General features: G+C 50.1%; 2 protein-coding genes across 3 annotated transcripts; both read left to right on the top strand.

Moving 5' to 3' along the window:
* The first annotated feature begins 100 nt into the window (after positions 1-100).
* Positions 101-20,617, top strand: LOC118231846. Its single transcript, XM_035426158.1, has 17 exons — positions 101-1,203; positions 2,304-2,670; positions 2,976-3,130; positions 3,263-3,380; positions 3,896-4,823; positions 7,877-8,154; positions 8,378-8,511; positions 8,666-8,762; positions 8,913-9,712; positions 12,360-12,708; positions 13,016-13,179; positions 13,577-13,688; positions 13,995-15,025; positions 16,873-17,125; positions 17,991-18,151; positions 18,758-18,839; positions 19,376-20,617. Exons 2-17 carry the CDS (start codon positions 2,409-2,411, stop codon positions 20,506-20,508), a joined length of 6,057 nt encoding a protein of 2,018 aa, XP_035282049.1. The 5' UTR covers positions 101-1,203; positions 2,304-2,408; the 3' UTR covers positions 20,509-20,617.
* Positions 6,590-10,144, top strand: LOC118231622 (zinc finger protein 316-like). Of its 2 annotated transcripts, none has more exons than XM_035425633.1 (5): positions 6,590-6,776; positions 7,802-8,148; positions 8,339-8,511; positions 8,666-8,762; positions 8,913-10,144. In XM_035425633.1, exons 2-5 carry the CDS (start codon positions 7,878-7,880, stop codon positions 9,719-9,721), a joined length of 1,350 nt encoding a protein of 449 aa, XP_035281524.1. In that variant the 5' UTR covers positions 6,590-6,776; positions 7,802-7,877; the 3' UTR covers positions 9,722-10,144. The 2 variants fall into 2 exon arrangements, with proteins under 2 accessions (XP_035281524.1, XP_035281523.1); XM_035425632.1 differs by having other exon boundaries at positions 7,802-8,154.
* Positions 20,618-20,997: the final 380 nt, after the last annotated feature.

Genomic DNA, 20,997 nt, shown 5'->3' with positions numbered 1-20,997 from the left:
ACGGACTGTTCCAGACTACGTCTGAATGCTAGTACAATGGGGGAGGGGTGTGTCTGTTTTTGTAAATCTTCTCTGTAGCATAACACGTGCCAAGCACATGGAAGTTGTACAGAAGAGAGGAAAAATAGGTCTGGAGAAAATTAAACAAGAAAAAATATAAAACGTGTAGTGCTGTTTTGTAGAAAATCACAAATTATCCTCCCCCCTTCCATTCATACCACCACCCTCTGGTAGGAAAGCGCAAACAAGTTTAGAAAACAGAAAAATAGAGCTCATGCCAAATTAGCATTTTAAAGTAACAAAATTCTCAAACCTATGCTGAGCCTGATTTCCTAAGGCCTTTATCATGTGTAAAACCTTTTAAAATATATAAAACAAAATGGTGCGACCAATCATTAAAACCAATGGCATGACCATTGGTCATGGTATTTGTTTTGCACCAATCATTGGTTCTGTTATTAGGTTTGTGTGTGCTAAATTAGGCCCACAATGCACTCTGAATTGGTGAGACTGGTTGAGACGCGGCTTATAGTCAGCACTATTTACCCCTTATGAAGAAGGCTGGGAGTTGTAGTTCACTTACACATGAATCAGTTAAACTAGAGGCCACTCAGCTGCCTAAAATCCAACTTGGTTGTACCCACAGCTGAGAGAGACTGCAGTCAGTAGAAGTGAATTGGAGTGGGGTATGATATAACAGCCATTATAACTACAATACATAGATTTTTAAAAGTTATGTTCTCAAAAGTTAATATCAATGAGTCACAACCCGCAATCTGGCAGATGGCAAACTTGCCACCCCAATAAACAGTACTTAATTTAGGACACATTGGCCAACAAGCTATTTAAATATTATCATTAATTAAGAACCCTGACATATGTGTTACTTACTGCACATTTACCAGAGAACGTAGACTGATGATACGTTTAAAAAAATATTATAGTGCACTGTTACAATTGATTTAGACTCTACAGTCACCGATCGGTTTTTCACAAACGCGGTTTTTCTATCATATCTCTTTCGGCCCTACGAGGTCTCCGTACATCGTAAGCTGTTTTGCGGCTACATGGATAGCAGAAGCTGAGGCGTCACGACAGTAGCCTATTCTGAGCAATCATACATTACTCATCGCTGTAAAATTCCGATAATCCCGCTTCGTGATGCTGTTGTTGTTCATTGGATATTTATTAGAGGAATTTTTGGTAAGGCTAATCGTACGTTTCGACAGCTCCTGTGGCGAAATAGCTGGTCATCACAGTTTGACAGCTAGACTAGCTACCAATAACTTTTCATTGCTACCGTGGGGGTTATGGAACATCAGAATGAATTTCCTTCTGTTGATTGTAGCTAGCCAAATGTTTAGTTTAGTCTTTACTTCACCCCTCGAGTACAGACTTGCCAATTGCTCGTTTATGTGTGGAATGAATGCCTAATAGCAGCTGTTTGTGGTTAATACTAAACTAATCTCCAGATTGCAGCCACTTTCGACATTTTGCACATATAGTAATGCATAATATATTTGCGAGCAGTCGTACATGTTTTGGAACAACTTGTGTAAATCGAAGAAATGCAACACTAAAGTCATCGGCTTCATTGAAATAACGAAAATTATTTTTAGCAGTACGTGACTAGCCACGGCGACTGACAGCACTGAATTAATTTCACAGGGGGACGGTTTAGATAGGTAATGGGACATTCGCATGATTAAAACGCGACGCCAGTGTGACATGTAGCTGAAAACTGAGTTCAACAAAGTTCGAGTTATTTTATTTAAAAACTGCTTAATACGCGTTTTCCGAGAGAAATAAAGTCTCCGCATAAGGATGTGGCAATTATGAAGTACATTTATGACGGTGGTGAGTCTTGGTCGAGTCTGTACTTTTGTCACTGCTGGGTGCGCGATGTCGGGTTGTGTAAATGTGACTAGTAGTTGCCTTCGCTGCTCTAAAGTGATGACTAACACACAACCAGTTACATTATTTCCCCAGCTGCTGCCACTAAGCTAAGGGTGTCACTCCAGTCCTGGAGGGCAGCCTTGTCTGTATGCATTTATGGTTTCCTTTCAATCAGCAGCCAATTAAGGCCTTAAGAACAAGTGTGCTGACTTGCACAACTGTGCTTAAGCCAATCAGTGATTAAATTAATTAATTGCTGAAACACACCAAAATCCATCAGACGCTGCGGCCCTGCAGGACCGGAGTTAGACCTGCAGACCCTGCGGCCCTCCAGGACTGGAATTAAACCTGCATATACTGTGGTCCTCCTTTTGGCTTGGGTGATCTCACACACCAATATTTTGCAGATGTAGCTCCGGAAGAAACCTGCAGAGTTCCGGCGTAGAGTTCATTCTCAGGGACTGGTCGAGAGTTAATTCTTGGGGACAGATCTTCAAGCCGTGGTGTCAGCGATGTCGGAAGCCATCCTGGCTTTTCACTCCCAGCTCTCCGTCGTCATGGAGACGGTCCTGAAGGCGGCCATGTTTGAGATCACCAGGCTGGTGGAGGTCAGCTTCCTGGAGGAAGTGATGCGGGGCAGACAGGAAGTGGAGGCACTGAAGCAGAGGCTGCAGCGGTCGGAGAGGAGGCTGATGGGGCGGGACGGGGGCAGCAGAGGCCGCTGTGGGGAGTGTGGCAGAACTACAGCCCCCAGACAGGAAAGAGCACCCCCTGGTGAGCCCGACTAGCTGTGTTGCAATCTCACCCTCCCCCCCCTTTCTCTCCCTCTCTCTCTCTTCCTCTCCCCGTCCCTCTCTGCATTCCCTCCCTTCCTGTCCTTTTCACTTTTTCATTCACATCGCTTTATAGACATTGCAAACAGCCATTCACATGGCCGAGGTGTACACGTACAACAAAAATTTGCAGTGTGTAATTAAACAAGGATTTGGGTTTATTTCCAAGTCCCTCTCTCATCCAGGAGGGAGAACTGGACCTTAGCCCTTGCGTGTGAACTTTGCCCCCTAATTCTTTCCCTGCAGGGTTTGAGGATGGGCGCGATGTGAAGGAAGAGACGGATGCAGAGGGAAGCCTCAGTAGCTGTGTGTGGGAAGTGCCCAATTCCCCACCACCAGGAGTACCACAGGAAGTAGCCACGCCCACCAGAACTCCAGATGGGGGAGCCGCAGAAATAATAGTGAGATTAAAAAATTCTTCATCGTTCATGCTGAGAATGTCTGAGACAAAATAATGATTATCATTATTATTGTTATTAATATTATTATTATTGGGAGTGCATTAATGGGGGCATTATCTGCTTGTGTTGCAGACTATAGATTTGGATGAGGATAGGACCGACTCGCCACACGGCACTGAGGACCTGAAAGAGGTCACCTGCCGAAGAGATGGAGACGGTCTCCAGGGGCAACCAAGCCAACATCAGCAAGGTGAGATGCAGGGGTTTATAAATGTGGGTTTTCAAAAGAGTGATGTCACCTTTTTAACTCCCGGGAGTCCACGCAGCAGCTCACTCAGCTCCTTGGTCAGATCACGGAAGAGTTGCTGCCTCTGCTCTGAAGTCTCAGATCACAGAAGAGTTGCTGCCTCTGCACTGAGGTCTCAGATCACAGAAGAGTTGCTGCCTCTGCTCTGAGGTCTCAGATCACAGAAGAGTTGCTGCCTCTGCTCTGAGGTCTCAGATCACAGAAGAGTTGCCTCTGCTCTGAGGTCTCAGATCACAGAAGAGTTGCTGCCTCTGCTCTGAGGTCTCAGATCACAGAAGAGTCTCAGCTACAGGTAGTCATGTTGTTGCAATAAGCTGTTATGCGGTCGCATTTTAGGACAATATGACGTTTAGGAATTGCAGTAATCGTTTCTTTACTGTCTTTACTGTGTGAGCTGCCCCAGTCTGGGTCAGCTCACCCCTCACATGTGATGTAAACAGCGGTTCTGTTCCCTTCAGAAACAGACGCTGTCCCGTGGGAGGAGGAGGAGGTGTGGGACCTGGGTCTCTCGGCTCAGCAGAGGGACCGATGGGGTGCGCGGGGGGTCCCGCCCAGACTGAAGCCCCGCCCACAGCACAAGGCCCCGCCCAGCGCCGGCGCGTTTGGGCTGGAGGGGGCCGGTCCGCCTTTCGCCCCAGAGCGCGCCTCCGGTCCTGCGGAGCGGGAGTCGGAGAGCGGCTCGAGGGTGGAGCGTGGCGGTAACGAGGCCATCCCGTCTCTGGGAGGGGGGGTGAGGGTGAAAGTGGAGGCCGTCCCGTCGCAGGGCGGGTCTCTCAAACAGGAGGAGGACGTGCCGTCGGCGTGCCGGACTCGGGCCGAGCCAGCGGCCGCCCACCTGCCGCGCAGGGAGTACGGCGAGGGGAGGGGCAGAACGCCGCCGGCCGGGCTGCCGCGCGCGGCCACGCCCGAGGGCGACCCGAGTCCCGCCGCGCCCGGCGACGCCGAGCCCCGCCCCGGCGAGGCCGCGGGGGAACAGTCTTTCTCCTGCCTGCACTGCGGTAAGAGCTTCAGCCAGCTCCGCAACCTGAAGGACCACCAGAGGTACCACACGGGCAACAAGACGCACAGCTGCGCGCACTGTGGCAAGGGCTTCGTCTACCTGTGCCACCTGAAGGTGCACCTGCAGAGCCACACGGGCGAGAGACCCTACAGCTGCGCGCAGTGCGGGAAGACCTTCACCTACCTGTGCAACCTGAAGTCCCACCAGCAGTACCACACGGGGGAGAAACCCTTCAGCTGCGCTCAGTGCGGCAAGAGCTTCCGCCACCTGAGCCACCTGAAGAAGCACCGGTTCATGCACACTGGAGAGAGACCGTACAGGTGCGCAGACTGCGGGAAACGGTTTGCCGCAAACGGGGACCTGAAGAGACACCAGCGGATTCACACTCGATAGACCAGCGGATTCACACTCGATAGATCAGCGGTGACCAACCCTGCTCCTGGAGATCTACCGACCTGTAGGTTTTCACTCCAACCCTAACAAAGCGCGCCTCATTCAACAGCTACAGCAGGGCTGCCCAACCCTGCTCCTGGAGATCTACCATCCTGTAGGTTTTCACTCCAACCGTAACAAAGCACGCCTCATTCAACAGCTAGAGATCTCGCTGAGCTGCTAATTAGTAGAGTCAGGTGCGCCAAATTAGGGTTGAAATGAAAACCTACAGGATGGCAGATCTCCAGGAACGGGGATGGTTATCACTGAGATATACTATAAGACAGCACACTGTTTTACATGTGAAACTTTTGATTATGTTTTCTCTACTTTTGCACAGAAATGTTACCATCATGTAAAGAGCCCATATCATATAATAAAGATCAATTGGAAGAGACTTGTTCTTTTTTTCCTTGGTGAGGCAACTCGCACAATCCGAACGGGAAACAGGTGGACTCACCCAAACAGGAAGCTCTCCTTGGGCCCACGGCAGCCCAGCCTTCTGGCCAGTGAAGACAAAAATCGCAAAAAGAAACTCCTGCATCCATTAAACAATCAACTTGTTTGGGTAACAGTTACTCCCTGTTTTGTCATACAATAAAGAATCCTATGTACTGAACGTCAAACAAAAAAAGCAATTTCGCAAAGAAATGTAATGAAATTAAAAGGTTGCCAAAATCGGAACTGTCGTCTGCATTTACAAAGCTGTAATGTTAAGTAGTCATTCAACATATGCGTTTAGCCAAACTGCATTTCACATGGTAAGCAATCAACACTAGAGTCAGAGAAAGTCAAATGTGTGTTTTCCCAAGTAGAAATTCCTTCTAGGTAGCTTGAATTAACAAAGGGGACATATGATTGAAGCAGAAGTTAGCTACAAAATTCACTTACCGGTTCCATTAGTCGTGCATAAGGTGGAAAAGTGCCATCTTGCTTCAAGACCTACGAGACAGCGGGTCCCGCGTTCTTTTTTAACAGAATCGTTGCGTGGTCTCAAATTGTGATTTTGATATCGGGCGCGACGGTAGAGGAGACTCGGGACAGTGAAAAGCGGACGATGAACATGTCAGACAGGTCTAAGCATGCTAAGACCAGCAGGGAATCTAAGCTGGTCTGGGGCTGGTAAAAGCTGGTTAACCTAGTAGAGTAAACCGGTAGCCAAACTGGGGTAGTAGCCGATTATTGTCGACCAGTAGGAATAGTCGAAAACACAGTTTAAGATGAGCTTTTCGGCAGGGAAATCGCTGTCTGAAGATAAGAAGGGGCAGTCCTATTCACAGCTTGGTATGTCAGTGCGAGCGATTTGAATGAGGATAGCATGTCAATTGGCCAGTGAAGGGTATTTAAAAATGACGCCGCTAGCAGTGAATTTAGGCAGGTGAAGAGTACAGTTTAGCAGCATTCTGGAGCAGCTGCAGTAGCCTTTTCCTCTGGGTGGTTATAGCTTTATCCCCTAACTTAGGAAGGAGAGTGGGTGCCTGCGTGTTGCGTTACGGCGTCCATAACACTTAGAAATAAACCACTTATACGAGAAAAGCGAGCAGAAAACCTCGAATACCGCTAGGATAGACCAGACGTGACGTCAGCGTACCCACAGAGACCTCGGAAGTACGAATTCACCAATCGCCATTGGCGTTGTTCTATTTATTGTAACCAAGGTATGTCGTGATTGGTGGAACTGGTTTCATAGCGCGTTATGTGGTGATGACAGCAAGGCCCCACCCCCCAAAATCTTTGCTGTTTATTATGCTTGATTAGAACAGGGCACGAGGGATGGTTTTCATACTGGTCTGTTTCTTTTCAAACAGGTATAAACTTAGCCTTAGCTAACTTAATACCGATGCACCTTTGTGCCACGAACACTCTACCTGGGTAGTCTCTTTCACAGGGTACCGAAAACCAACGCGGTAAGTTAAATTATTGTTTAGCTAGCTCCAGGAGAGCCAGGTAGCAGATAAACATTTCCGCGTTTGCATGCATACACACTGGCGAGCTAGCAAACATATTTTGTAGTCACCTGCATAATCTGTGCATATTATGTTTTGCCGTGTCAAACAGATGATGGCTTTGTTTATAGGCTCGCTTATTTATCCCATGTTCTTTTCTTTTCCGGGATGGCCGACATTTCCATTATTAAAGTGATTCCTTCCTCTGGTTAGTTGGTGTCCGTCTTTCATTTTATGATGAGGTGAAATGGTTGGGTAGGAGTTGTGACTTGGGATAGATACCCTTGTTGGTAGGGAGGCAGTTCTTGTGTTCATGCCACACATAATCTGTGCTACAGCCCGAATCATAAGAGTGCTGCGTTTTTCTCATATCCCCAGTTTTACCTGTATAGTGCTTGCATCACAGTACAGTAGAAACGAGCGTTGTTTCTGTACTATGTTCAATCTATGCACTGTGGGCGATCGCGTGATGAATTCTGTTTCAACTTCGTAAAATAAGAACGAACTTCTATTGCTTGTTTTAGCCACCAGTCCTGCAAGGACGTGCAATATTGACTGTATTTTATGGCCAAAGGTATTTCAACTGACAGGATGACCATATCATCATGCACTTCAGAATACGATTTATTGGCCAAGTAAGCTGGCATATACAAGGAATTAGACTCGTTTTTGCCCACACAGATCACATAAATTCACCACAAAAAACCACAGCAAAAAAGATTTGGAATAAGCCGAATTAAACACAGGGAAATGAAACAGTAATACACGTTACTTGTGAAGCACTTTTCCCTACAATCAAAGCATTCTGCAGTGCAGTAAGATGAAGGCAGAACACAGCATAAATAAAACGGCATAAATAAAATTCTTCTCTCAAATCAACTGGGCATTCTGATTCAAGAAATAAGTGAGGGCAAGATGATTATTTATTCATTATTTACTAATAATTCTGCCCTTCAGTAAACCCTCAACACTGTGCTCCACTCTAGAAGAGCCCCGCTCACCGGGGAGTGCCTCACCTGAGACAAAGTCCCATCTGAGAACGCGCCCCGTGCCGCGTCCAGGATGTCGGACGTCGCAGGGAACGCCGCGCGGAACGCCTTCAACGCCCAGCTGGCCTCGGTGATGGAGTCGCTGCTGGCGGCAGCGGTGTGTGAGATCAGCCGGATCTTTGAGGGCAGTCTCTCAGACTCGCGGGCGGAAGCGGAGCGGAGCAGGGAGGAAGTGGCGCTCCTGAACAGGAAGCTGGAGGCGCTGGAGGGCCGGCTGAAGGAGGCGGGGGAGGGGGCGGGCGTGACCTTTGACCCCAGCGGCTTCGCTCTGGCTCCAGACGCAGGTATAGGTGAGTAGTCACAGAATCTTTAGACTCACCAGGTACTTTTTTCCCCAGTTGTAATGTAAACGCATATGTATGTAAGTTTTGTGAAATTAATTTTATATGACCCTAACAACGTTTCCTCACGCACGTTTATACATTTATAGTTATAAGTCGATAAAAAATTTTTTTTTTTTTTTTTGCATGACAGGTGTACCCCTTCTCCTGCCTGACCTTCTCCCCCATGAAGGTGACCCCTCCCACAGGGATGGGCGTGGCCAGGCTAGAGGTGTGAAGGAGGACCAGGACCTGGAGGTGACAGAGCTGGAGTCAGTCATCTTCAGCCAGGACAGAGCTGTGGTCTCCATGGCGATCAAAGAGGAGGTGAGTGACGAGAGCAAAACTCCTGTAGGCCACTCCCCTCTGCAGCTAAAAGCAGACATTTTAAAATTCATTATCCAAGGTTAGCAAAACAGCACAAAGCATAAAACGCACACAATGAATGAATGAATGAATGAATTAAGCATTTGTTCTCCAGTTGTTGGAGCAGGATCCTGAGCTCCTATCAGTGGAGCTGACGGGCCCCGAGGGGAACAGCCCAGGGGCCCCAGAGACGGTGGGACTAAAGGAGGAAGGTGAGTTTAACAGCAAGTATCCCCTCTGTAACATGGCTCTGATTGCAAGGGCTGGTCTACCTCAGCATGCAGCATTCCCAGTATTCCAGCATTCCTGGGTTTGAGAGCCTGTGATGTAGATGTTCTCCTGGTTCCTCCCGTCTCCTTCAGGAGCTGTGCAGCGGACCGGGCCCAAACCGCTCCAGAACCCAGAGCTGCTGCTGGACCTGTTAACCGCGAGGCCCAAGCTCGTACCGGGCCAGCCCAGCTTCCCCTCGGACGGGTTCAGCAGCCGGGGACCGCCGGGGGGGTCCGGAGGTCCCGGTGATCCACTGCGCTTTTTCGGCACAAAGCCGGGACAGGCACCAGCCGCGGTGGCAGAAGGTTCCGGTCTCTCGTCCGTTCCCGAGGCCGTCGGCGACGTGACCGTCACCGCTTCGTACCGCCGCTGCCACCCGAGGTTCGACCCCCGCAGGGGTTCTCAGGTTACCGTGCCAACGGGCTGGCCAGACAGCGAGAAGGTGGGCCTGGTGAACCAGCGGCCAGGCCTGGATTCGCAGTACCGCGCGGAGGGCGGGGCAGCGGGGGCGGGGGCGGGCTCCAGACCCCTGCCCGTGCAGGGCCCCCCAGGGGAGAAACCGTACCCCTGCCCAAGCTGCTCCAAGGCCTTCATCAGCCCCTCCCACCTGAACGTCCACATGCGGGTGCACACTGGGGAGAGGCCGTACTGCTGCCCGCAGTGCGGGAAGAGCTTCGCCCACAACGGCAACCTGCGGGCGCACCAGCGCCAGGTGCACCTGGGCAAGAGGCCGTACCCGTGCGCCGAGTGCGGCAAGAGGTTCAGCAAGAGGGGTAACCTGCGCACTCACCTGCAGCAGGTGCACCTGGGCAGGAGGCCGTACCCCTGTCCCCACTGCAGGAAGGCCTACTTCTCTCTCAGGGACCTCAGGATTCACCAGATCGTCCACGCGGCACAGTAGACCCCGGAAGGCTTAAAGATCCAGGAAACAGCGTTTAAACTGTGGTTATATTCCATAAAAGTGACAATTAATTGTGTTTTTAATACTTATGTCAAGTTTTTAAACCCAGTTGTAACCATTAAATAGTGAAAAACACTATTAGATTATCATGACCTGTTCAGCAGATAAGGAAAGGGTGGGCATAACACACGTCATGGTGTAAACCATTCATTGCCCTTAAGATTAGAGCTGATTGTCCCATGCAGTGACAGACTACCAGACAACACGAAAGAAAGCAACATAAGCTAGGTTTTTACCAACATAGTTAAACCGGCAAATCATTGAATGTGTAATAATGTTGTAACACTGAGCTACAGGTTAGACTTGACAGCAGTCTCAAACTCCGGACATTACACCTGAATAAAGAAAAGCTTTGGTTCCACATATCTAAGCTTGAAAGCCATAGGGTGGGGTGGGGGGGGGGGGGGGCCTGGACACATGGGCATCATTACTGATATGCGTGACGACTGAGGCACAGGAGAGCCAGTTGCCGCTGCGGTTGCAGAATGGAGAGATCTGGCCGGGGTGAGGGGGCTGAAGACCGATGGCAGGCATGGCGGAGCTGGGCCGTTTGCTGCCGTTCCAGACTAGCAGCAAGGTTTTAAACTTTGTGAGCAGTGACTGGCAGCCAATGAAGTAAGACAATAAGGAGTGTTGCATAAGCAGAGAAGTGGTGGAGCTGTATTCTGTATTAGCTCTATGATAGCTTATAATGATTTTCACAATAAATGGGATTTTGGCAAAGATTGTTAAGATGCCAGATAAACAACATTTAAATGCAACATTACTGTATGTATCATACAGCAATATCCTGCCAATAGGCGCGAGGCCGCTGAGAAATTATTTGCGTTGATTTGTATGTATGACCACAGATCTACACCTGGCCCGAAACTGATCTAGTCTACTGAAGATCAACACTGCCTCCTGCTTGTCGCTAAAAATGTCGTTTGCATACGTCACTTTGGGGGAGGGGCAACGCGACAGATCCTCTCGTAGGAGAACCAGGAGGCGGGTTGTTGGTGTCAGTCGAATAAAAATTACCGTTACACTAAATTATTTTCCATAATATACCGCTGTGTTTATTTACAGCTACTGAAAACGATCGTATCCCCGAATGACCAGAAATTATCTGCAGTGGTGAGTGAATTGATGCGTGTGTTTTGTTTATCATAGCAGTAGCAACACTTCCTTGTTAGCTAGACTAGCTGTGTTTCACTGTCCCACATCTGGACAGGTCTATTTCTGCTGGCTCGCATCGCTTGCTAACAAGATAACGCTAGTTGCACAGATACCTTTGAAATAACCGAGAGTCAGTATTTGATTCTGTACCAGCAATTCATTCGATTTGGTTACGGTGGTGATTTCACCAAAATCTCAATATTTATTTATTGCAGGTCGCAAATATAGCTAACGGTAGATTGATACCAAGATTGAATCATTTCCATAGCTTTATTTTAATCAACGACGAAGGATAACGTGAAGTACAGTTAAACATTGCAAGCAGGGTACATTTGGACAGCTGCAATTTCTAAAGTTTCTTTGATACACGATCAAGTATTTAATATCAATGAGAGTACTCAGTAGGCTTGACCACCTAGTGCCGTAGCTTTTACTAACTGTTAGTTGTTCTCACGTATTTTCGTGTGCAGTTTTGTGCGGTTAATGGTAACGGTATTTGTTTATCTTTCCACGTAAAGTTTCTGCTTTCAGACAACCAAGGTTTTACAGGCTCCAAGGATAATTTAACCGGATTAATCAGTTAATTAATTTTAATTAATCTTGCATCTCCCTGTGTCCACTCCTTGGCTGTCTTTCTTACGTAGGTAAATACCTCAGCCTTGTTATTTCATGGTTTCAGCTGGCAGTATGGGTTCTATCTTTCTATATGATTCCATGATGTTTTATGTTTTTTGATGTATAACAGTATGGGGAAGGCCCTTTCCTGTTTAAGCATGACAATGCCCTGAACACACAGCGAGGTTCATATAGAAATGGTTTTGTCGAGTGTGGAAGAACTATACTGGTCTGCACAGAGCCCTGACCTCAACCCCACCCAACACCTTTGGGATCAACTGGAAAGTTAACTGTGAGCCAGACCTAATCACCCAATCAGTGCCTGACCTCACTAATGCTCTTCTGGCTGAATGGAAGCAAATCCCTGCAGCAGTGCTCCAACATCTAGTATAAAGCCTTCCCAGAAGAGTGGAGGTTGTTTTAGGAGCAAAGGTTGGACCAACTCCATATTAATATTCATAATTTTGGATGAGATGTTGGATGTCAGGTGTTCACATACTTTTGGCTAGTGTGGCTACCATTTAGCATACAAAAGTGCCACAGTTATAAATATAGCTGGCTACCCAACTAGATAGGAAGCTACCTAGCATTTCACATGTATTAAAAATGTATTAAAAATTGTAGCTTCAGCTAAAATAATATTACATTCTGCAGTCTTTCCTAGATTTAGCTACATTCTAAACATCTAGCTAACTGTTAGCTAAATAGCTATCAGTACAAATTGGACAGGCTCAACTAATGTTCTCCCCACAGGTATCCATCTCACCTGTTGGTGGTGCACCTGCTGCTTTCTTTAGAGTAACAGCAGGTGGCGCTAGCAGAGGGGCTGAGCCGGCGGCTGACACGTTGGGCTGGGGGAGGGGCCGCTGCAGCCGCGAGCGGGATGTCGGACGCCGCGGGGAACGCCGCGCGGAACGCCTTCAACGCCCAGCTGGCCTCGGTGATGGAGTCGCTGCTGGCGGCGGCGGTGTGTGAGATCAGCCGGATCTTCGAGGGCAGTCTCTCGGACTCACGGGCGGAAGCGGAGCGGAGCAGGGAGGAAGTGGCGCTCCTGAACAGGAAGCTGGAGGCGCTGGAGGGCCGGCTGAAGGAGGCGGGGGAGGGGGCGGGCATGACCTTTGACCCCAGCGGCTTCGCTCTGGCTCCAGACGCAGGTACGGGTGAGCAAGGCTCATGTTCACGGAGGGGAAGTGAGTCTGCGTACACATCAGACACCCCTGCCCCCTCCCTAAATTTCTGATTGGGGGGGTGTTAATTCACATTTCTGATTTGTTAACGGACTCCTTATAGAATGCAGGAGCCACACTGCAGGACTGGGGTCAGGGGTCATCTGACTGCGTTCTCCATCCCACATGCTGTCCTCTGTTATTTTAACCCTGTGTCCTCTGGCCTGTGCTGTTTGGTCTGTGCCCTGTGCTATCTGGTCTGTGCTCTGTGCTCTGATCCTTGCTCTCTCCCCAGGGTTTGGGGCGGGTGCATGTCTCTCGGGGGGGCCCCAGGTGGACCCCCAGCAGGGGGGGGACGAGGCTGGCCAGGTGAAGGACGAGCTGCAGGTGACGGAGCTGGAGTCGGTCAGCTTCTTCCAGGACGGTGCGGAGCTGGACCGGGTACACGTCAAAGAGGAGGTCAGTCTGCCCCCCCCGTGCACTCGCCAGACCGCTTCCTGTCAGTCTTTCTGCCTGTATTTACCCGCCCTGGTCAGTGTGAAGGACCGGCGTCCACTGAGCCCACAAGCCCAGGGCTGATGCATCACAAGCCAAATAGCAAATACTGTTCATTTCGCCACATTTTCAGTACAAGCAGCCAGGAAAAAAGGTGTGCACACCCGGTGATTGTTGAGTGCATGGAGAGAAAAAAATTATTGTGGATTAAAACACCCCCCCCACCCCCAAAAAAAAGCCTTTTGTCAAAGATATGTCGTGTAGGAGATGTCTTATTGTAATGATTAAAGTGATGTAACTTAAAAAGATTGTGTAGTAAAAATGAGATTTTGGGGTACTGAAGCTCTGCACCCTCTGGCAGTCTGCAGGGGAGGACCCTGAACCCCGTCCTGTGGAGGGGAAGGGGAGGGAGGGGGCTGGAGCTCCAGGAGTCTCAGCTCACCTGCGGCCCGCTTCAGACGCCAGCCTGGCAGGCAAGCGCACGGCCTTTCATCTGTGAACACACCTGAGAACCTGAGAACACCTCACACCTGAGAACACACCTGTGAACCTGAGCACACACCTCACAGCTAAGAACCTTAGAACACACCACACACCTGAGAACACACCTGATAACACCCTCACACACCTGAGAACACCTCACAGCTGAGCACACCAGAGCACACCTGAGAACGCACCTGAGAACCTGAGCGCACCTCACACCTGATAACACCCTCACACACCCTCACACACCCTCACACACCCCACAGCTGAGCAGTGTGTTTCTGTCCGTCCCACAGCTGTAGGGGACGGCACTGTGAGATGGACGGTGGTTCCGGGGGCGGGTCCGGGCCCAGTCCTGGCGCAGAAGCCTGCGGAGGGGCCGGCAGCAGCGGGTTTGGGGTGTGTCCCGCACCAGCCCCTCCCCTCCAGGCCCGGCTGTGTCGCCAAGGGGTGGGGCAACACCGTGCTGAGCGGCGACGCGGCGGGAGGGTCCGGTCACGGTGTCAGGACCAGGTTGAGCCCTGCGCCTAGCCACGCCCACAGGAACGGACACGCCCACAGACCTGCCCATGACCACGCCCACAAATCCGCCCTCAGCTGTGCTCACAGACCAGTCCCTGGCCAAAGAACTGCCCCAGACCACACCCACCGACCGCCCCCTGCTGCCCCTGAGGGTGCCCCCACCAACGGATGGGCTGGCAAGGCCGGGGTACCCTGCCTGGGGGGGCGCGAGGCCCCCGCCCAGCCAGTGCACCCCCCTCCTGGGGGGCAGTTAGAGGGTCTGGATCCCGAAGTCAGGTTCGTGAGGTCTCCATACTCAGCGACAAACAGCATCCCAGCTGTGCAGAGGTATCACCTGAGCCCCGGGGGGGCTCTGCGGGGGGGCCGGCCCAACACCTGCCCCGTCGCCAAGGTAAAGCTGAAGGCCCCCCTGAGCGCTGTGGGCAGGGAGAGACCGTACAGCTGCCCGTACTGCGGCAAGGCCTTCTTCTACCCGTCCCAGCAGAGGAGACACCTGCTGCGGCACACGGGCGAGAGGCTGCACCCCTGCGCCCAGTGCGAGAAGAGCTTCGTCACGCCGTCCGAGCTGAGCGTGCACGTGCGCGTGCACACGGGCGAGAAGCCCTACGCCTGCCTGCACTGCGGGAAGAGGTTCAACCGGACGGGAAACCTGCGGGCGCACGAGCGGGACGTGCACCTGGGAAAGAGACCGTTCAGCTGCGCAGAGTGCGGAAAGACCTTCGCTCAGAAAGGGAACCTGAGGACCCACCAGCAGCGTGTGCACCAGTCCCAGAGACACTTACCCAGCACTGAGCGAGAGCGGTTATAACCCAGCACTGAGCGAGAGGGAGTTTCACCCAGCACTGAGCGAGAGGGGGTTTAACCCAGCACTGAGTGAGAGGGGGTTTCACCTTAACCCAGCACTGAGTGAGAGGGGGTTTCACCTTAACCCAGCACTGAGTGAGAGGGGGTTTCACCTTAACCCAGCGCTGAGTGAGAGGTCTTTCACCTTAACCCAGCACTGAGTGAGAGAGGAGGCAGAGCATATGCACACACACACACACACACACACAGACTCACAAATACATACACACACACACAGTCTGCTGGGGTCAGCATTCAGTCAGTTATGAGAGTGAGCGAGAGAAAGGAAAGAGGGATGAAGTGAGAGAGAGCATCTCTGCTGACCTGGAGGGCTCATTCAGGACCCGTCTGCATGGCAGCGAGAGCCAGGACCCCGTCCGTGGAGGAGCGGAATCTGCCGGAGCTGCTGGTCTGTGAAACTCTTCACATAACTGAGTGACCCAGTGCACCCTGGGATAGGCTCCAGCACCCCCCGCGACCCCTGCTCAGGATAAGCGGGTATAGATAAGGGATGGGTGGATGGGTGGAAAGCTGTAAGAGCATCAACGTTGGATGCTCTATTTTTGTGTGGGAAAGAAACGTCTAAGATGTCTGAGATGAAAGTTTCAAAAAGGAAATTTTAAAAAACAGACAGCACCGAAGAAGGCATCATTCATATACTTGGTTTGTTAATAAAATGTGTGGATGTTTTGCTTTGTCAAAAAGCCCAATATTTCATTACTCCTCTTTCAGGTACTTTTCTGTAACACCTGCAAAAAGTCTTTTCACTCTCGTTACCTGATAAAAATATCGGGCTATTTCATTTAAATAATTCCAAGAGAATGTTCTAACATTGCCCCTTTATAGTTGTTGAGAAGTCGTTCTTCAGTAAGGTTTGATTGAATCATTTATTTTTCGTTTTCTCAGTTCCCTGGCTCTTAGGGGCTAACTTCAATGCTGAAGCACTTGTTGGGCAGGGCAGGGCAGGGCAGTCTGTTTTTCCCTGACCGAAGAAACGGTTCACATCATTGGGTCACGCTGCAAGTAGAAACATGGTATAAGATGACTACCACCAAGGAAACGCTAGGAGCTTCGCTGTACTAATCATTGAGCGCATTTTATACGAAGACCAATCATGTAAGATATTCAAAATACAGGTAATACAATGTGTATCCACACACACACACACACACACATATATATATATATATATATATATGTATACACACAATATAGGGTAGGCTAAAAGGGACTATATTTTGTTGATGTCAAAAATATTGTTTATAGTACAGATTTGTCATGCTCGGTTATCAATTTCGTTTTCATTTATTTTTATGATTAACCACCAAGAAAGCGGCATACAGTCACAGGAATAGATAGTAGCCCATTTCCCCTTAACGATACTTAAATACAGAATAGCTCTATTGTCAACACGATTATTCTATTTTAAGAGAATCAAATCAAATTTTCAGAAAATTTTGCATTCATCGAAAGTAAACTTACAAGCGAACAACGTATGAAACCCATCTATTTGCACGGGGAACTAGCGTGCTGAAGTGCAAATGCGGTTGCTATGGTATTCTAGTTATTACGGTTATTACAATACAGGATGAAGGCATACGATGCCTATAGGTGCATTAACACCACAACAATGTAGCTACTATACTAAAACAAAGTGCTCGTTGGCATGCATACAGAACACTGGACTCATAAAATATTTGAACGAAAAGACAACACGGTGGCTTTTTCACATTTTTAACCTGTAACTTTTAAGAGGCTGGCAGCTGTTGGAGCGAGGGCGGAATGTCGTGTTTCGTGATGTCGTTTCAGACGCAGCTCGCCTCGGTAATGGAGATCCTGGTGAAAGCGGCGATTAGCGAAGTGACAAAGATTGTGGAGGGAAGCCTTGCTGGTCTGCAGGCGGAAATCGACGAGCGGAAAAAAGAAAACGAGTCCCTAAAACTGAAGCTTCTGGTGAAGGAGACGGAATGGAGAACAGAACGCGCGTACGGCTCGATTGCCCACGCCGCCAGCCACCGTACGGTGGGAGTCCAGGTCCATGACGGCGAAGTGGGGACGGGCGGTAAGCCTCTGCTGTCTTTAAATAAGACCCGTCTCGACCCGCCTTGCAAAATATTTTAGGCGTGTGTGGAATATGACACCGGCTCAACATCTGGAAATGCGGACGATAACCAGCTGTGCGCTAACGTTTGTTTATAGTAGGCCTACCATTACATTGTAAAAATGTGCCGTTACTTTTTATGTTCTATCAGTATTGCTTAATTTTTCTGTTTCCAATTCGGTTAAACCTATTAATTGATAATCCTCATAATCACAATAATAATGATTATTACGATGATGCTCACCCTTTATTATTATTATGCTTATTATTATTATTATTATTATTATTATTATTATTATTAACAACAAATCATTGTGAGAGCCCAGAACAGTAATGACAGCCAGTGCCTACATTTTCCACCCCGTGTGCAGTGGGCCCTCGCAGTGTGCAGCAGAGTTGCTTCTTTAAATCGCAGGATTTAAAAACCTTCAGTGGAAGGAAACTGAATTTAGGGGGGATTTTACCTTACAGCATCACAGCACCCAAACAATAAATGCGCGCATGCATAATAAGACAGTGTGCGAACAGGAACCATTTCAGTAATAATAACAAATGAATAAATAATGATAATAATGGTTTATAATTGTGTGCCCCCCACCTGAGTGATTCCCAGTTCAGTCATTTAACATGAGAGTGATCACCATTCAGCCTCTGAGGTAGAGAGGGAGTGAACCATTAGGCAAGTTATACCCTGTCACATGACCACTGCTAATGGGCTTATGGATTGAGGCTGTATCATAATTGTGGATGGACGCTGTGCTGTCACTGGGGATTGGCTGGCAGGGTCAGCCAGAGGGCTGTGATCAGTTCCCCTCCTGTCCCATAGGGGGCACGCTTGCGGAAGAGGAGGGGTTTCTGGGCGAGGACTGGAGCTGCAGCCTGTGGAAGTCGGTGGCACCGCGACGGGGCGACGTGGCCAAACCAGAGTCCCACAGCGGCTTTCCGCTGGACCGGGCCGAGGTGGAGTGCATCGTCATCAAAGAAGAGGTTTGGGGGCTTTTAAATGCCTTTCATTGTAAAAACCAATAAAAATCAGCAACCATTTGAAATTCATCTGACTACAGTACCCATGATGCACGCTTGTGACTGCTTTGTGGGTATTCTACTCTGCAGACCTCAGCACTATTGTGGCGGCAGCAGACCTGGATTGAATAGTTTAGTTCAGTTGTGAACTTAATTCAGGGCACTTCTTAAACCCGGATAACAACGAATAGAAATATTTTATTTCCTTTTTTTTTTGCATGAAAAAAAACATACCTGCCACAATGTGTGGTGAATTACGAGGCCTGGCAATATTTATCCCGCTAAAAAAGCGGTTTTGACGTGATATTCCACTTCTGGTGCTAAAACATTTACCATTTAACAGAACACCATGTCATACGGCATCTCAGTGAGTCGCAAAGTGCAAAAGATGTTGTAAAATGCTAGGCTAGCGCTACTGAACGGCGTTACTCTGTCATCCACTGTAGCTGCTCCTGTCAACATCTCCTCGTTATCAAAGGATCTCTGGTTTGGCACAGCTCAGAATCACTACTACAGAGCAAATGAGACCCAATATGCTGCCTGTAACTAACTACATTGTGGGTATTGTAGTCCGCAGACCTGGAGGAGCAGGCCATTGGCCAAGGCTGTGCCAGTCAGCGGCAGGAGGAAGGCCACGGATTCGCCGGGAAAAGTAGGTGTGGCCCAGAGGAGGTGGTGCTTAATTCCACCAATCCCTTTCACACACAGGAAGAATGCCCTCTGAGATGTGGAGGGAGACCAACTGATAATCTTTGACCTTTAGCCTAGTGGGATGAATGCCCAGGGTGGGCTGAATGTATAAAAGCTATATTTTGTGATATTTAAAAATGAAATCATAAGCCATTGTGGCCTGGCCTATGCAACAGTTCCTTTTTTCATGGCATTTTACAACAGAAGATAATACAATAAACACTTAGCTTATACCGCCTGCATCTCTGTGAAGCTCTATAGAGTGTTTATTTATGAAATGCAGTTATGTACTGGTACTGTGTGTGTGTGTGTGCGTGTATACGTGTGTGTGCATGTGTGTGTGTGTGTGTGGTTACGTGTGTGTGTGCGTGTAAAAAGCTGAGCTGTGTGTGATTCTCAGAGGCGTACCTGTGTGTGATTCTAAGAGGAGTACCTGTGTGTGATTCTAAGAGGAGTACCTGTGTGTGATTCTCAGAGGAGTACCTGTGTTTCCTGCAGGGGCGGTGGAGTCCCAAGCTGTTCTGGACGGGGGCGGGGCAGGGCGTGGCTCTCAGCCGCAGTGCTGCGAGGGGGAGTGGGACTGTGGGGGGGGGTTGCCCCGGGAGGGCCTGTACGAGCCGGAGTCCGAGCTGGAGCAGGAGGACCACACCCTGGGGGCGGGGCTTGGGGCTGGGCTGGGGGCGGGTCTGGACTTCATCATGGCATCGGCGGTGGGCGGGGCTTGGCAGAGCGAGCCAGCCTGCAGCACAGAGCAGCCCCCACCAATCGCCCCCCCCGCCAAGGACAAGGGCCCCCCGGGGGGCAAAGTGGGCTGGCCCACTCCGGCCAGCCCGTACGCTGAGGGGGGGGAGGGGGGGCCGCAGCGCTGGCCGGACCAGCAGCAGGGAGGGGGCGGGTTCCACAGCCCCTGCCTGACGTACCCCAGCGAGGCCGGCGCCCCACCGCGCTTCCCCCGGGCGGAGCCTCAGGAGCGGGACAGCGCCAGCGGCTTCCCCCCGCCAACGCCCAGCCAGAACTGCGTCGCCCCCGGCGACGGCCCCAACAGGTGCGGCCTGTGCGGCAAGACCTTCAGCACGCCGTGGACGCTGAAGACCCACCAGCGCGTCCACACCGGGGAGAGACCGTACTCCTGCGCCGTCTGCGCCCGGTCTTTCCAGAACATGGACAACCTGAAGACTCACCAGCTGGTGCACACTGGGGAGAGACCATTCGGTTGCCCCCTGTGCGGGAAGAGGTTCAGCCTCCTGCGTAACCTGAAGACTCACCAGCGGACTCACACCGGGGAGAAACCGTACAGCTGCTCCCAGTGCGGCCGGACCTTTGGCCACCTGCAGAGCCTGGAGACACACCAGCGCATTCACACCGGGGAGAAACCGTACAGCTGCACCCACTGCGGAAAGAACTTCAGCATTGCGCAGAACCTGAAGACGCACCTGCGGATCCACACCGGGGAGAAACCGTACTGCTGCACGCAGTGTGGGAAATGTTTCAGCCAGCTGGGCAACCTGAGAACCCACCAGCGAACTCACACTGGGGAGAGACCGTACTGCTGCACTCAGTGCGGGAAGAGCTTCAGCCTGCTGCAGAACCTGAAAACACACCAGCGAATCCACAGCGGGAACAGAGCTTAGCCCAGGAGCCGTGCGGATAAGAACTGAACTGAGTACGTTTTGTTTTCAGGAAGGATGTTGAAATGTTGTCCGTCCTGTTGCCTCCATTAAAACAATGTGCATTCTCTAACTCATCTGAAGCTGTGATTTGATGGGAAAATCAAATGGTCTGTAGATAGCCGGTATAAACAAGCCACTTTTCATGCAGAAATGGTCATTGAGAAATACATTTTTGACAAAAGTGTAAATAAATTGCAAGTGATGCCTTTAGTAGAACTTTGATATACTCCACCAGTGAAAGTAAGGATTTAATTAAGACATTAATTAAGATTAAAGGTTTAATTAAAACTCGGTTTCATGGGTGTGGGCATGTCCCCTGGGCCTCGCATCACTATGGCAACGCAGATCCTGCTTCCTGTGCGGTGTCAGAGCAGCTGAGCCTGAGCCACTGAAAAACATCACTCCACGGCCCAGCCCTACCCATAGCCCCGCCCCGCCCCACCCCAGCCC

This window comes from Anguilla anguilla, chromosome 7 (genome assembly GCF_013347855.1).
Source record: "Anguilla anguilla isolate fAngAng1 chromosome 7, fAngAng1.pri, whole genome shotgun sequence".
In the NCBI taxonomy this organism is placed as follows: Eukaryota; Metazoa; Chordata; class Actinopteri; order Anguilliformes; family Anguillidae; genus Anguilla; species Anguilla anguilla.
The sequence above is the reverse complement of the archived record's forward strand: the minus strand, read 5'-3'. Positions and strand labels throughout refer to the sequence as shown.

Coding starts and splice junctions, on each gene's coding strand:
- LOC118231622 (XM_035425632.1), top strand. CDS start 7,878: ATGTCGGACGTCGCAGGGAACGCCGCGCGGAACGCCTTCAACGCCCAG. Junction 8,155..8,338: donor GGCTCCAGACGCAGGTATAG/GTGAGTAGTCAC, acceptor TTTGCATGACAG/GTGTACCCCTTCTCCTGCCT. Junction 8,512..8,665: donor CCATGGCGATCAAAGAGGAG/GTGAGTGACGAG, acceptor TTTGTTCTCCAG/TTGTTGGAGCAGGATCCTGA.
- LOC118231846 (XM_035426158.1), top strand. CDS start 2,409: ATGTCGGAAGCCATCCTGGCTTTTCACTCCCAGCTCTCCGTCGTCATG. Junction 8,155..8,377: donor GGCTCCAGACGCAGGTATAG/GTGAGTAGTCAC, acceptor TCCCCCATGAAG/GTGACCCCTCCCACAGGGAT. Junction 13,689..13,994: donor TTCAGACGCCAGCCTGGCAG/GCAAGCGCACGG, acceptor TCCGTCCCACAG/CTGTAGGGGACGGCACTGTG.